Here is a 17,567-nt window from a genome sequence, read left to right on the forward strand (position 1 = left end):
CTTAGTGGTTCATGTCCATAAAATTATTTGCCCCTCAATGTTCAAAATTCTTCTCGCTTGCTCTTAAGCCTCAAAGCATAGGACTTGTGCCAATTCCTTTGATTACTCTTGGGTTTTGGGCCTGGACAAGGGGTGAAGACATGTAAAGATAGGAAGAAAGCTCTTATGCTAATATATTTCTCTACTTTTTTTTTTAAAATATTTTGTGGACGGAGAGAAGTAGAAGGGCATTTGAGGTTATTGAACTCAAAAATAATTATAGGAAGCCCTGGCAGGAGCCTCCCCCCTTGCCTTGCAGTCTTATTCGCCTTCATCACCAAAAATCTCAGGTTTGCTCAACGGTGACATTCACTAGGCTTGAATCATCTTCTGTTGAAGGGTCAAATTAAGCTCTTCTCTAAGTTCTCTCTTGAAGGCTTGAAGTTTTTGGGTTTTGCTTAACGATGGGTCTCTCTCTCTCTCTCTCAACAACCCTCTCACTCTTGCACGAAATCAACCATGGCTGTGCTAGCAGTAGATGATGATAAAGTGTTTGGTGCAATTTGAAGGTAAATCCTTCAATCTGAGTCTAGAGAAGGAGTGGGAAACCCCATATTCGTGTGTGTGCTCGAGAACAAGGTTTCTCAAAATAGGTGGATTAAGTTTCAAAGGAGGCAGCTTCATGGGTTGTTGATGAATTGTTAACTTCCGTTTTGCTCAGTAGGGAAATATTCACAAAGGAAATCTTTTTTGCTGGATGGCGATTAGATGGACGAGGGTGGGAAAGTTTTTGGAGCTAGGGTTGAGGGGGAAAGGGAAGAATTTTTTGGTGTTCGGTCCTGGAGATGTAAATGGTATTGATTGGCGATGCTTTGTGAATGTGTTTTGTGATTTTGCTAAAGTAGTTTCATCCCAAGCTTGAAGGAGCAGGCGCTGCAAGCTCGCCAGCTCCCAAACTTTGGAGGCAGGTGGTTTCCAGAGGGAAGGTAAGTGAAGGTTGTGCAACAGTACAAAATCAGAGAACTTCTGTTTTTGATTGGGGAAGATTTGTGTTTGAAGGAATCTGGAGCGACGACTCTAGTTGCTTGTCCAGAGGAGATTATCCATGATGAGGCCCAATGCAAGGTTGTGAACATCCAGACGCCGCCCATGCCTGGTCCTATCATCGATTTGGACCATTTCCCTGGCCAATCATAGAAGTCAGATAAGGGGGAGGTAGACATACAGCCAGTTAGCAAATTCCAAACTCCCTTTATAGTTCTTCAAGACAAAAACAAAAAGGGATTCAGCATTTAGTGGGTCATCAAGATGATTTTAGTATGGTTTCACGATCAGGTTGAAAAGAAATTGACAATAATAACAAAAGCATCAGATCAGTGGTTGATTTGGGTTTCACATAGGGGTTAGAGGCTAGTACATCCAGGAGAAATGGAAAATAGAATGCGATTGGGTACAAAATATGATGTTTCAGGTTTTAATTCTGAAAAATTTAAGGGTCCTAAGGTTTACACTCGTTGGAAGGCTGCTCCAATGGGGGCAGAAATGAAGAAATTATATGAAGAGAAGAGAGAGATATCAGTGAGATAAGGCCAAAGAATATATGAGGAGATTCTGCAGGGGAGTTGAGTATCTTGGAAGATGCATTAGATGAGAGGAAGGATATAGAAAATATAAGGAATTTGCAAAGGAAAAGAGGTTAAGAAATGGGGAGATTTTTCAGATAATGATGTGATGACTTAAGTGAGCTTGAGTATGATGGGGATTTCTTGTTGGATGAGATTCAAGAACAATATGGTTTATGTTTCTGATTCCTGAGATGATCTCGGGGACCTATGATATGTTCATCTAGCTCTGCTGGAAGGATTGGAAGGGGTTTCTATTTTTGAAAACAGTGGACTGGGCAATAACATGCAGTGCAATGGTGGATTTTTGCCTACACCGGTGGAGGTGGTTCCTAAGAAGGATTTAGAAGCCCAAGAGATATTGGATAAATTGGATTTAAAAATGTGTGATTTTGGAGGAATGGAAGTGCATTTTGTTGGGATGGAGTTTTCTTGCTTAATAGCTCTTTTTTGCTTTATTATTTTTTTCTCTCTCTTTTATTTCTATATTGTATTTTCTATTTTAATTTTTGGGGCGGATTTCTTGTTTACTTACGTTGTAACTTCTCTTTTTCTCAATCTAATACACTTTCTTCTATTATAAGAAAAGCATAAAATTAATTATTTATAATAATATTATTTTATTTCAACTTAGCAAAATGTGTGTAATCTAATTTCATGATAATCCGTTGTGATGCACTTAATGCCTTAAATTTGTTCACACACAGTTGGTCCCAAGTTTGAGTAAAGGGGGAGGGTTGCATTAGGTAGTTGACAATGAACATAAAACTTGTGAAGTCTCTGTGACTTGAATCCTTGTTGATTAAGCATTGGGGCGCCCCCTACGAGCGATGCATTGCACTTATAGCACATCTTTGTAGTGAAAAATGGATAAGGGTGGGCTAGGCCATTGCCTTGAGGTGACACTCCTTGTTAGCACCTGGGTGTGGTGTCAAATATGCTAAGGTTCCTGCTTCATTTTGGAGATGGGTGGGTAAATAATTTAGTTCAGGAGACTAGGGCTAGACTTGGAACATGGAATGTAGGGACACTTATTGGTAAAAACATGGTGATGGTTGACAACAATGATTATAAGAAAAATTAACATAATCTACCTTAAAAAAACTAAGTGGGTCTGAAATTGAACAATCCAGAGTTTAAACTTTGTTACGTTAAAATGAAAAAACAATAGAATAGGGTAAGATTATTGTAGACGTAGACTTGAAAGATAATGTTGTAGATGTGAAAAGAGTAGAGGAGGGGATAGAATCATAAAAATCAAGATGGCCTCAGGTTAAGAGACAATAAATACCATTGGTGCTTATGCTTCTCAAATAGGCTTAGCAGAAAATCCTAAAGGGGCATTTTTTCATAACATCTTTCTATATTCTTGGTAAAGTGATGCCCATGACATCTCTTTCCCAAATTTGTTTGGGCAGGGGAATCCTATGTGGTAGGCATCAAAACATTCATGGGAGAGAAAGATTCCTGTTAAACATGGGAATCTCATTCTCATCCTCCCCTGTTGATAAATTTTATGGGAATCTTATTTTTTGGATCCAAATTGGCCATGATATTTGGCAAGTTGGACAACAATGCCCCTTATAACCTAGTATTATAACACTATTATTATATTTAGAATAATAAATTATTAATAAAATGAAAGTAATATTATTATTGTGTTATAATAATATAATTTAATTATTAATATTTACACACCATATTACCTTAATTATTTTGGTTAATTGGATTATTTAAGTGTTAATTTTTTTAATAAAAAAATTATGATTGTTGAGAATTATATGACATGGATTTAATTAAGTATATATTTTTAGAATTTTTTATGTTGAAAATATAATTATTCCTCATATATTGGGTACACACATGTCAAGGGCATAATGGTCATCTTTTTGAAATGACTACTAGGATTCCCATTTTCAGCCAAACATTGACATTGGAATCTTGTGCACAATGCAAGCCAAACCAAAATATTACCTTAGGATAGACATCCCATTCTTGGGAATGAGATTCTCGGTGATGTCATTCCATGGGAATATTTTTGATTTTGCGAACCAAATGGCTCCTAAAGACAATTTTAGGAAGATATGGCTCGTATTATACAAGTGATATTAGGGACTGAGAAAATATTCATAATAGTTGATTTGAATGAACACATTGGAAAGGACAATAAAGGTTATGAGGGGATATATGGAGGACATGGATATGGGATTAAAAAAATTATTTTAGTGATATGATCTTAGAGTTTGCCATGTCCTATGATCTTACTACAGTGAATCATGCTTTAAGCAGAGAGAACACTTCATAATCTTCAAGAGTGGACAAATAAAAGCCAAATAGATTTTTTTCTATACTTGGAGGGCAGATTATTTATAAGGATTGTAAAGCATCCTAGGTTAAAGTTTAGCTACACAACATGGAGTTCTAGGCGGTGGAGCCTAAAGGGAGGAAATATTATAAAGTTTAAAGATAATATGATCAAAGAAAGTGATTAGACAATAGGGGATATTGTAGACGCAAACACTCTATTAGAAAGATAGAAAAGAGATTTTAGGTGAATCTAGAGGAAGATTTCCGGCTGGTAAAGGAACTTGGTAGTGGGATCAATATGTCCAAAAATCTGTAAAAACAAAAAGAATTTGGCATAAAAAATGACAACAATATAGAAACATGAAAAACTTTGAAAAGTATAAAGAAACAAGAAAATATGCAAAAAAGGCCGTTTAGTGAAGCTAAGTAGAGCATATAATAATTTGTATGCTTGATTAGATGCAAAAAAAGGGGGTAAGACCGTAAGAGACATATTTAAACTTGCTAGAGTTAGAGAAAGAAAGAGTAAGAACATAGGTAATGTAAAGTGTATTAAAATGAGGATGGTAGTGTCTTGATTAAAAAAGAAGACGCAGAGAAAGATGACAAAGTTACTTTAATAAGCTATTTAATGAAAACCAAGTTGAAGGCTTAAACTTAAATTTGACAAATGAGGAAAAAGAAAAATTGAGATTTATTCACAAAAATAGAGTTAATGAAGTTAAGTTTGTATAAAAAAAATGAAAAATGGAAAAGTTGTAGGTTTTGATGGCATCCCAATTGAAGTTTGGAAATGCCTTGGTGATAATAGAATTTATGATTAACTAATTTATTTAACACAATTATAAAAACTAAGTAATTGCTAGTTAGGTGAAGGGAAAACATTTCAATGCCTATATACAAAATAAAGGAGATAATTTAAAATTGTTGTAACTATTGTGAAATTGAACTTATGAGTCATACAATGAAATTGTTAGGAAGGGTAATTGGACAAATATTAAGCTTAGAAATGAGATCATAGGAAATCAATTTGGTTTTATGCCGGGGAAATTGACTATAGAAGCTATATGTCTTATAAGGAGATTGATGGAGAAGTTTAAGGAAAAGAAGAGAGACTTGCATATGGTTTTTATTGACTTAGAGAAAGCGTATGATAGAGCACTTAGGAAAGTTCTATGGTAGGTTTTATAAAAAAATGGAGTATGTAGCATATTGATCTCTAAGGATATGTACAATAGAGTAATGACTAGCACTAGAACTATAGGTGGAGAGTCTAGGGAATTTCCGAGCAGCATTTGTGTACATCAAGGTTATGCTTTAAGTTCTTATATTTTGTGCACTACTAATGGATGAACTTACTAGGAGTATCCATAATGAGGCTCCATGGTCTGTGTCGTTGGCAAATGATATTGTATTAATTGATGAAACTAGGGACAGAGTAGAATCTAACTTAGAATTATAGTGAGAAGCTTTAGAATCTAGAGGTTTTAGGATAAGTGAAAACAAGATAGAATACGTGAAATGTAATTTAGTCATGGTAGGAAGAATATTGGAGAAACGATTAAACTTTACGGTCAAGAAATTAATAGTACTACGAGATTTCAATACCTTGGATCTATTATGTAAGATGAAGGAGAAATTGAAAAAGATGTTATAGATAGAGTTAAAGCAATGTGGGTAAAATGGAGAAGTGCTTCGGGTATGTTATGTGATCATAGAATACCTTTAAAATTAATAGGGAGGTTTTATAGGATGGCTATAAGATCAGCTATGCTATGGATTAGAATGTTGGGCAACTAAGAAACAACTTATCTAAAACGTAAAAGTTGTCGAAGTGAGAATACCGTGGTGGATGAGTGGTATAATGGTAATAGATAAATTAAGGAATGAACATAATCGTGGTAAGTTATGCATGTACCAAAATATAGGGAGGGGGGCTTAAGGCTTGGTTTGTTGTTGTGGCGTATCCTTATGCTAATTTTTTTTCAGTACTTCAATTGGCGAAATATTCGTCCCATTTGAATATGAACAGTTATTGTTTCATGTATTTTCTGAAATGGGGCACAATTTGAGTATCTGAAACCTTGTCAGGCAAAAATTTAAGGCCAAGCCTATCTGGTTAAAGAACTTAAAACATGTATCTGTATTATTGTTTTTGAAAATGAAAACAAGGTATCATATTGTGCATTTTTTATGCTCAAAAATGCATTTGGTTAGTTGTTTTCAGAATTGCCTCAGGAAATGAAAACTGTGGAACTGCGTTTGGCTATTGTTATTCAGAAGTGGTTATACCCAGTGTTTTCATTGTATTCAGAAAATTGCTGAGAACACAAGAAACGCATTAAAATCATTTACTGAAAAACTTATATTTTCTAGTGGTGTTTTTGGATATTTTTCCAAACAGAAATGCTACATTTACTTTCTATTTCTAAATGTTACTCTTTTATCTACCTACTGCTTTGTGGTTATTGTACTGGGTATATGGTACAATTATTTAAAGTAGTAGGTAAGAAAAAGTGTGATGTTTGGGAGGTAAGTGTAGCATTATTCTTTTCCAATTTTTTTTTTTTTTTAAATAACTGCAAATTTTGTATAATTTTTGTATTCCATGTTTCTAGATACTGAAAACTGTATCCAAATGTTAACCAAATGAGCCTAAATTACCACATTTCCAGCTTGAATTTGCGTTATATTCAATTTTAAAAATCTCCAAATTCAACTGAATGCTCTTTCTGGTGGGCCATGGGGTATGCATGGTTCTTGTTGATCCATCATGCATGAGGTTAAGCCGGTGATTTTATGCTGTGACTAATTAGTGGAGTTAAATTTGCCTCTGCTTCTATCTCTGCTCAGATTAGACTTTCTTTAGCGTGAAATATAATTTTATGGAACTTTAAATTATCTAGGGAATTGTATGAAGGTTTGATTTTTCAAAGTCAAGTTCCCTTGTTTTGTTTCCAAATCCTCACAGGTATATTTCTTTGTAACAGCTGCAAGAATTGTTGGAATACATGCCTGGACCTGACTTTCCAACTGGAGGACTAATTATGGGTAATGTTGGGTAGGTAAAAATTTTCCTAGCTTGGTCCATTACACAGACATCCACATGCCTTGGGTTGGTTAAATTTTCTCTCATATTAATTACTTAGGCACAAACTTGCGTGACCTTGAATGGTGTGGCTGGGTAGCTTATTTAGTATTGGTTTTCGTCTTATCTTGTTCAGATCTTGTAATGTCAAATCTATTTTTAATGTCACAGCATTCACTTTTGACAAATAGTAAGGATGTCTGTGCTACTGGCAATAGATTTTTGTATTAATCATTTTTGTTGTTCAAATTGACTAGTAGGCCTTCCTCTGCTACTGAATTTAGGACTCTTCTATCTGAATGAGTGTGGGAGAAAGATAACTTGGAAGTTTTTTGCAATTATGTATTTGCACTTTTCTTGTTTGTATCTTAAACTTGCATGTATTTTTGTATTAGTAGCTTATTTGCACAGAACATAAATGGTGAAAGAAATGGATCTTTTAACTCGTTTGACTGCTTTGCTCAATTTATAACTTGCTTCTATTCTGCTGCTGTAATTGATCTTGACATTGTTCTTTATATATGTTCATCTGGTCAAGCATCATGGAGGCATATCGAACTGGACGTGGACGCATTATAGTCCGAGGAAAAGTTGATGTTGAATTACTTGATGCAAAAAGCAAGCGTACTGCAATTATTATAAAGGAGGTAAGGTCTTGTTCCTTTAAGTGGATTTTTTATTGTATATGCTCATATGTTGTTATCTTGCCAAGTTATGAAAAAGGTGGAATTTGAAGATATTTCACTTTTCTGATTATGAATGGAACAGATTCCATATCAGACAAATAAAGCCTCACTTGTTGAGAAAATTGCCGAGCTTGTGGAATCTAAGGTATTTCTTTGGTGAATTGTAGATGGCATTATTTTAAAACTATTAAATTTATGTCTATCTTCCTCAAAACCTATTTGGTAATTGTCATTTTTTATTATTATGAGCAGCCTCTCCAAAAATGGGGGTAAGGTTTGCCGACAGCCACCTCTCCCAGACCCCACTCAAAGTGGGAGCCTTGTGCACTGGGTATGGCCTTTATGAGATTATGGGTGGTCCAAAGCTGATTTGTTTTAGGTTGCAATACTTCGTGTGTGGTAAATCGCTCTTGAGGGCTTTCTGTGTTCTGTTCCTGTATGTGTGTTTAAGGTTGGTCAGTTGATTGCTTTACTAAAATATGGCATCTAAATGTGTGCTATTGTTCTGCACCATGCAGCCAACTGCCAGTACTTTGGGTTAGTGCTTATTGCCTCAACTTTCTGATGTCCTGTAGAAAGTTGTTGTTGCCGAAGATGTATTATACAATATGGCAGCTTAACCTGCCTACTGCTAGCTCGCTTTTTCTGCATGACGAGTTCCTCTTTGAATTGTCTCAAATAGCATGAAATTTGTGATTTAGGCATGGACGTTCTATCAAGTTGTTAGTCATGTTTATTATTTTGATGACATTTCTTTATTGGAGACGTGTATTTTTTTTTTTTTTAATCTATTTAGAAGTTATCGACTTGAGAGGGAGAGCGCAAGGAAGAAGATCTGCAAGGGAGAGGCAGCAGCTCCAAGGTGGGAGGAGGCGGCGGCAGTGGTGGCAATGGCAGAGCTCCAATAGTGCTGGGGAAAGAAAAGATGGAGATGGAGAAAGCAGATGGGTATCGCATCACTCCAGCAAAAGGGAGAGGGAGGGAGGGGGAGAATTTCTTAAAATTACAACAATGCCACTGAAATTCAGCTCATTACAAAAATGTGATAGCCTATGTACAGTGCCACTTTTAAGCTGCCAAAAAGCGATCTTTGATGGCTTTTCAATATTCAATGAAAATTTTCTTTAAAAATGGTTCTACAAAAGCATTTTTTGCAATAAGCACTTGTTAGAGGACAAGCCAAACGCCACTTTTCTTTTTTTTTTCTTTTTTTAAAATAAAAGTGCTTAATTTAAGTGATAAGTGCCGTAAGCACTTGTTTTAAGTGCTCCTGAACCCCCCGCCGGGGGGGGGGGGGGTGGCGGCTTCAAAGTAGGGGTTGTTTGGGCATAGACTTGTTTAGCCCAAACTCCGTTACCTGATTTTCATGATAAGGCTAGTGCCCAAGGGCAATAGGCTGGATTTGTAGGGGTAAAAGAACCCTGAGGCAGTACTTGTATGAGCCTCTTTGCACCTTTTTTCTAGCAAAACCCTAATAGTCTCTTGCCTCTCATAGTGAGAGGGTCCAAAAGAACCAAACTATTTGTGAGCATATCGGTAGTTTGGCTCAGTAAGAGCTTGCGAGTTCGTTTGTTTACATAATGAACAAGCTTAAGCAAGCATATTCATGCTTGGTTTGAGCTCAGCTGGTTTGCGGTCCTATTGACAACACTTGCTTTGTATGCAGTTCCTAAAAGTAGCCTAGGCTCGTAAGTTGGAAAATCTTCCAGCACCATAAGCTAAGTTCATAGGTAAGGATTCAATGTTCTTCATAGGACCAACTAGAAGTATCACTTTGCTTCAAAGTAATCCTAAAAAAAGCAGCTGAACCTCATTTGCTTCACTGAAAAAGGATGACGTAATCATCTAAGAGCAAGTGAGAAATGGTTAACAATATTACTCTCACATTACTTTATTTTTTATTTTTTTGGTAACAAGAGAAGAGATTTCATTAATTAGAGTAGAATCTACAAATAGGAGTGTAGGACAGCTCCTGTCAAAATTCTAGAATAAACTAGAAGAAATAAACTAAGAAACAAATAAAGACTAGGAAAATATATTGGTACACCAGATTCTCGGTTGTTTTCTTCCCAAATGTCCATATTTTATTATCTTTGGTGAGTTCTAAAACTCCAATTTATTTGATATATTGTTGGTCGATAGAGTAGTGATTTTCTGACTAGGTGATTGCAGATTTGTCATGCAATATTTTTGCTGTTGGTGCTGTGTCTGGACTACAGTTTATACTTATACGTTCCAATTATATTTTCTGCTTTTGCTGCAGAGTTTAGAAGGCATAAGTGATATCCGCGATGAAAGTGATCGTGCTGGGATGCGTATAGTCATTGAGGTAAGAATAATGCTTAGTTCTTTTGTCTTTTTCCCCATTTGTTAAAGACAAAGATGCTCATCATTTTATGCAGTATGGAGATGTTATGGAGCACAAAGTTTTTGATTATTTATGTCAGTAACTAAATTTATTAGTTCATTTTCCAGCTTAAGCGAGGATCAGATCCATCGATTGTTCTGAACAATCTCTATCGCCTCACTGCTCTTCAGTCAAGTTTTAGCTGCAACATGGTGGGGTGAGTAGTTCCTGGAATCTAGACTAGTAGTATCTTTTAGGATTTTATAAATCCAGAACATGATTAAAAATTTAGACTTTAAACTTCTAACAAGTTAATAGTGATGTGGCTAAACATTTCCAACATTAATTGGCAAGTTGGCTGTGATAGCGAAGGCCATAACTTGGTTCTTGAGTTTTGTAGCTGCATTTAGATTTCAAGCACTTCATTTATTTTCTGTATTCCCCTTTTACCCTCTCTTATCTCAACACATGTACTTTTTTATTATAGGCAAAATAAGCAGAGCGCTATCCATACACATGGGTTGTACAAATAACAATGCATAACTATGCTCATGTTTGCACCCATGTACATGGGTAATATTTAACAACGCATGGCTATGCTCAATGCTCATGTTTGACTAAAAATCAATGAGCGAAATTATGAAGGGGATATTTTTCTATATTTAAAAAGTACAGCATGTTCAAGAGAGAAGCATTTTGTTTTTATATAAATTATTACTTTCCTTCAAAGGATCTTAGATTTTACTCCAGTGCTAAATCAAGGAATTACAGTTGGGGTAGGCTAAATAATATATATAAACAATTTATTGATAAATTTTTACTGTAATTATTTTATCTTAATCAATAGATTAATAATATTTAATGAGAATAAAATTCAATAAAAAATTAAAGTATCTTTAATGGCAATTTGGCATGATGACAACTATAAGTCATTTACCCAATTGCCCCTATGTTGGGAGCATGGATTTTAGGGTTGAATTTGTATTTGGATTTGTGTGAATTTAAATGAAATGTCATATAAAATTGTATTCTATTTCCCAATGTGCACAGAAATCATGTTCAAACCCGAAATTCATGTCCCAAAGGACCCAAACACAATCTCAAAGTTCTATGGTTAAGGATATGATTCACAATTTCACATTATTATATGAAAAAAGGAGAAAACAATGAATGATCAACCTACCAAAAATTCACAATGGACGGTAGTACATCATGTCAACATTACACATACAAATAAACATGCATATTATTATATTAATGTAATAATAAATTAACATTGTACAATGTAGAAGTATAAATAAACAAGTGGAGGGAGGGGGGCAATGGGCAGCAACTTTATAAACTAAAGGTAAAAAAATTGTTGGAAGTAGGTCCTTAATCAAATGTGGGGTCACCTGCATAATTTCATTAAGTGGCAGCAACATGCTGCTTGGTTGTTTGGCTATATAAGGACAATGGGACAAGAGGTGCTAATTGAGCAACAAACATGAGAGTATGATGGCTGTAGAAAAGCCAAAAGCTGCATAAAATTGTTAATTTAGAATGCATATATCTCAAAATGTGGCTGGATTGGAAAACTGCTTTTGTTTTCAAGAGTACAATTTCTTCAGCCTTTTGGAACTCCATTGAAATCTTTGAGGGGGCATTTGGTGACTCAAATAGCATCACCTTGTGATCTCGCTTATCTTGTGATTTCATTGCCATCGGTTAAAGATCACTATATTTAGTGTGCAAAATTTTAGCAATCATAAATCACCACCTAAAAATACTTAATATATTTGGGATGTCATGTAAATCTAATGTCGTTGGCTATGTAACACTAATACTACCCCTATAAATCTTTAGTGAAATGATTTTTTTAATTAAATTTAATTATTAGTATTATTTTTATTTTTATTTCCTTTATTTATTATTGTGTTGAATCCTATTTTATCTTATTATTTTGTATTTTGTTATTAATCATATTTCATATGATATATTGTTTGACATCATTTTGGTATCGGATCAATTACTCTCTTGACCCAAAAATAAAAAGAACCTGTCCCGCCTCGGCAATAGTGATCTGCGATTCCTGTCACTGTTGGCCTCCCGACACGACATTAAGTTTCTCACTGCCACATCTTCTCTTGTTGCTGCCGGTGTCCCATTCATCAAGCTTCAAGTCTTCAGATTTGCTAAGGGAAAAAATTTCCATTTTTCACGGTGCACTTTAAGAGGATCATTCTTGATCCGATACAAGCTGAAGTCATGGATCAAATTCTTGAAAGTTCTTTGGCAGCAATTGGAGAGATCTATTGGATGCAACCTTCGAGCTATTTTATCAAATTATCTCAAAAACCCACAATTAATCGAAATCCTCTTTCATCTTTCATCTACTTTGACTCAAATTCCTCTTTTTTTTTTTTCCTTTTACTTCTACTTCTAAAGGTTTTTTTTTTTTGCTTCTACTTCTCAAAGTTTCTTTTCTTTTCTTTTGTTTTTTCTTTCTTTTCTTTCATTTTTTCTTTATTCTATTCTTTCCTTTTTGGTTTTGTTTTCTCACCAACCAAATTGATCCCCTCTCTAAACTTTCTTTCTTTCATTTCTTTTCCTTTATTTTCTCCCAAAGACCCAAACAAATTCAAGGATTCTTGTTTCTTTGGCCCTAAAATCATGAAGAAGCAATAAATATTTTATGGGTTGAGAAATCTTGTTTCTTCAATATTCGTGGATTTTGAATCTTGAATTTTGATTGAAGAATTCTTGCAGTCTCTCGTTGCTGAAATATTCTTTAAATGATTTTCGATAGCAGCATCAAATTTCTTGCGGCAAAGGGTACCTACTGTAATATTTTCAAGTTGTTGCCATTTCCTTTTTAGTTTTTGTCACCGATGAGATCTTCTCCTTTCTTATTTTATTTCTTTTCTATTATTATTATTATTAAAAAAATTTCTAATAGTTGGTTAGTAGTGGAGATTTTGTGTTTATGATTTGTAAGCTTAGTATATGCATTTTTGTGTTTTAGTGTTTTTCATTTGCAAGTTTTGGAATATACAAAATTTTTCAAAAAATGCTATTGCATGGTTTTTTTTTTTTAAATTGTGTGCTTTATTTATTTATTTATTTTTTTGCATTTGTATTAAAAATTGTGTGTGTAGTTTCTACTAGTTGTAGGTGTGATTTAGAAAATTGTCTGTGAAAAAAAAATGCAAATGTGTATTTTGCCTGTGTAACACAAATTCTTTGTACACATAGCTAATACTAAGCCCGGATAAAGGAGCAGGGTTGTGTTAGGTATCTGACAGCCAATGTAAAACTTTGTCAGATCTTATTAACATGAATTCTTACCAAATTCAACTAGGTCAAGGGAATAGACTTGGTCAATATAAAAAAGGTGAGGATAAATAAGTTAGAACAGGAAACTAAGATTAGATTAGCAACTTGGAATATAGGTACTCTTACGGGAAAAAAGTTCCTCGGACCTCGCATACGCGGGAGCTTTGTGCACCGAGCTGCCCTTTTACAAGAAAAAAACATGGAATTAGTGGAAATAATGTTTAGGAGGAAAATTAACTTAGTCTACCTTCAAGAGACGAAATGGGTAGAAGATAAAGCTAGAGAAATTGAAAAATCAGGTTTTAAACTTTGGTACATTGGTATAGAGAAACATAAAAATGGGGTGGGTATTATTGATAACGAAGATAACGTAGTAGATGTTAAAAGAATAGGGGCTAGGATCATAAAAATTAGGATAGCTTTAGGCTTGGAGGTAGTGAATGCCATTAGTGCGTGTGCTCCCCAAATAGGATTAGCTAAAAATCTTAAAAAACAAATTTGGGAAGATATGGACAATATTTTACAAGGGATATTTTTTAATGCATTGTATTGTGTGAGTAGTTTTTACTAGTGGTAGGGTGTAACTCAGAAAACTATCTTTGTGAAATACGTTTGCTTAAAAAAAAAAAAAAGGCAAATGTGTACTTCGGCTGTGTAACACAAAGTCTTTGTACAAACAGCCGGTCCCAAGCCCGGATAAAGGAGCAAGATTGTGTTAGGTAGCTGACAGCCAACATAGAACTTTGTCAGATCTTTTTATCATGAATTCTTACCAAAACCATCTAGATCAAAGGAATAGACCGGATCAGTATAACAGGGATAGGGTTAATAAGTTCGTACAAGAAACGAAAATAAGGTTAACAACTTGGAATATAGGGACTATTATGGGGAAAAAAGTATGGAAATAATAGAAATAATGTTTAGAAGGAAAATTAATTTAGTTTGCCTTCAAGAGACGAAATGGGTAGGAGAGAGTCTGGGAAATTGAAAAGTCAGGATTTAAACTTTGGTACATTGGCAAAGAGAAACATAAAAACAGGGTGGGTATTATTGTAAATAGAGACCTAAAAGATAATGTAGTACATGTTAAAAGAATAGGACATAGGATCATTACAATCAAGTTAGTTTTAGGCCTAGAGATAGTGAATGTCATTAGTGCATATGCTTCCCAAATAGGCTTAGCAGAAAATCTGAATCGATAATTTTGGGAAGATATGGATGGTATTTTACAAGGGATCTTGATGTCTGAAAAGGCATTCAGAGGAGCTGATTTGGATGGTCACATTGGGAAGGATAATATAGGGTATGAGAAGATACATGGATGCAATGGATATGGAGATAAAAATGAGTCCAGTGATACAATATTTAGATTTCTCCATGTCTCACGATTTGGTTATATTGAATACTTGCTTTATAAAAGAGAAGAACACTTAATAACTTTCAAGAGTGTGTACAATAAAAGCCAAATAGATTTCTTTTTAACTAAAAACAGGGACCATCTATCTTGTAAGGATTGTAAAGTTATCCAAGGTGAAAGTTTGGCTACACAACATATAATCTTAGTATTCAATATACATATTAAAGAATGGAATAGGAGTAGTATAAATCAACACAAGAGGACTACATGGTGGAACTTGAAGGGAGATAATATAATATAATTGAAAAATAAAATGAACAAAGAGTGTGATTGGACAATGGAGGATAAGGTTGATGCAAATACTATTTGGAATAAAATGGCGAATTCTATCATAAGAATAGCAAAAGAGGGTTTAGGTGAGTCCAAAAGAAGATACTTGGGTAGTAAAGAAAGTTGGTGGTGGGATCAAGAAGTCCAAAAAGCCGTTAAGGCAAAAAGAAATTGGAATAAGATATGGCAAAATTGTAGAAATATAGAAAATTTTGAAAAATATAAAGAAGCAAGAAAAAAAATGCAAAAAGGCTGTCAATGAAGCTAAACTTAGAGCTTATGATTCTTTATATATTAAGCTAGATACAAAAAAAGGAGAAAAATACATTTATAGACTTGCTAGAGCTAGAGAAAGAAAATGTAAAGATTTAGGTTTTGTAAAATGTATAAAGGACGAGAATGATACTGTTTTAATTAGAGAAGAAGACATAAAAGAAAGGTGGCGGAGTTGTTCAATCAAAATCAAAATGAAAGATTGAACTTGGAAGTGACAAATGAAGAGAAGATTAAAAACAGGAGATTTATTCATAAAATTGGAGTCCTTGAAGTTATATGACATTAAAAAGATGAAAAATGGGACATTTATAGGACTTGATAAAATACCAAGTGAAGTTTGGAAATGTTTAAGGGATAAAAGAGTTATTTGGTTAACTAATCTATTCAATAATATTATAAAAACCAAGAAAATGGCAAAAGAATGGAGGAAAAGTACGTTAGTACCTTTGTATAAAAACAAAGAAGACATTCAAAACTGTAATAACTATAGTGGAATTAAGATTATGAGTCATACGATGAAATTATGGGAAAGGGTAATTGAACATAGAATAAGATTAGAAATGAAAAAATTTGAAAATCAGTTTGGTTTTATGCATGGAAGATCAACAACGCAAGCTATTTATCTTTTAAGAAGTTTAATGGAAAAGTTTAGGGAAACAAAGAGGGATTTGCATATGGTTTTTATTAATCTAGAGATAGCTTCTGATAGAGTACCTAGGGAAGTTCTTTGGTGGGTCTTAGAAAAGAAAGGAGTTTGTAGTAGATATATAGAGGTCATTAAAGATATATATGATAGAGTAATTGATGAACTAACTAAGAATATCCAAAATGAGACCCCATAGTGTATGTTGTTTGCAGATAATATCGTGTTGATTGATAATAGTAGGAGTGGGGTGGAATCTAAGCTAAAGCTTCGGAGAGCCACATTAGAGTCTAAAGGGGTTAGGATTAATAGGAATAAGACTGAATATGTGAAATGTAATTTCGGTAATTTAAGGAGTAGCAATAGAGAGAAGATGAAATTGGATAATCAAGAGATTAATAGCCTTGATAGATTTAGATTTCTTGGATCTATTATGCAAGGTGAAGGGGAAATCGAAGAAGATGTAGTACATAAAATTAATACATGTTGGAATGGAATGTGTTAGGAGTGTTGTGTGATCGTAGCATACCTTTAAAGTTAAAAGGAAAGTTTTATAAGATGGCTATAAGACCAGCTATGCTTTGTGGTTCTGAATGCTGGGCAACTAAGAAACAACATATACAAAGAATGAAAGTTGCTAAGATGCGTATGTTAAGATGGATTAGTGGTTTAATATTAAAGGATAAAGTAAGAATCAACATGTAGAATTATTAGATATCTGTCAGCCTTTATTAGAGGCTGATCTTTAGGAGATTTACAGCTAATAAATCAGTTGATTTGTTAGCTATTTTTGGTTCCAAGATCCGAGGGATTTGGGTAGCATGTTACCCAATTCTCTAGATAGTCTTTCCTATTTTACCGCTTTCCATTATAAATAGGATATTCTATTTTTAGTAGGTTGTAAATATCCCTAGTAATTAGAGGAGAATTATCATCTATTTAAAGGGAATGTAATCTTTTTCCTAAGTTAGTGGAATATTCAGTTTTCTTTTCTACATTTCAAGATGGTATCAAAGCATCTTTTGAACCTTAATCTTCCCATATGACCAAATACGGTATGGTCACCGGGAGACGCGACTCCACCTTTTCAGTCTCAGACGTCACCACCAATCAGGAAACCATGGTCTCAGGCAACAACAGTAGTTCATATAGTAGCCTCATGCCCATTAGAGGACATGAACTTAATGGGAATAACTATCTCCAATGGTCCCATCTCGTGGTGATGTTTATATGTGGAAAGGGAAAGGATGATTATCTCTCAGAAGTTGCAGCTCAACCAAGCAAGGATGATGCGAAGTTCAAAACATGGAAATCGGAAAATAATATGGTCATGTCATGGCTCATTAATTCCATAACAAATGACATTGGAAAAAATTTTCTTCTCTATGGAACAGCGAAGGAGATTTGGGAAGCGACCAAGGAAATGTATTCTAAAAATGAGAATACATCTGAATTATTCAATGTGGAAAGTGTTCTCCATGACTTACGCCAAGAAGATTTGATAGTGACACTATACTTTAGCACCCTCAACTGCTACTGGCAACAGTTGGACTTATTCGAGGAGCACTATTGGAGCTGTCCCGAAGATGGAATCAAGTCTAAACAAATTGTTGAAAA

At 34.4% G+C, this 17,567-nt stretch overlaps 1 protein-coding gene across 1 annotated transcript in view; it reads left to right on the forward strand.

The window, feature by feature from the left end:
- Positions 1 to 17,567, forward strand: part of LOC131166806 (DNA gyrase subunit A, chloroplastic/mitochondrial) — an 82,377-nt gene that overhangs the window by 11,075 nt on the left and 53,735 nt on the right. Inside the window, exons 8-12 of the mRNA XM_058125392.1 lie at positions 6,899 to 6,969; positions 7,535 to 7,643; positions 7,765 to 7,827; positions 9,946 to 10,011; positions 10,158 to 10,246. Of these exons, the coding sequence (XP_057981375.1) occupies positions 6,899 to 6,969; positions 7,535 to 7,643; positions 7,765 to 7,827; positions 9,946 to 10,011; positions 10,158 to 10,246 (398 nt within the window). The remainder of the gene's footprint in view (positions 1 to 6,898; positions 6,970 to 7,534; positions 7,644 to 7,764; positions 7,828 to 9,945; positions 10,012 to 10,157; positions 10,247 to 17,567) is intronic.

Source organism: Malania oleifera, chromosome 10 (assembly GCF_029873635.1).
Source record: "Malania oleifera isolate guangnan ecotype guangnan chromosome 10, ASM2987363v1, whole genome shotgun sequence".
Lineage (NCBI taxonomy): Eukaryota > Viridiplantae > Streptophyta > Magnoliopsida > Santalales > Ximeniaceae > Malania > Malania oleifera.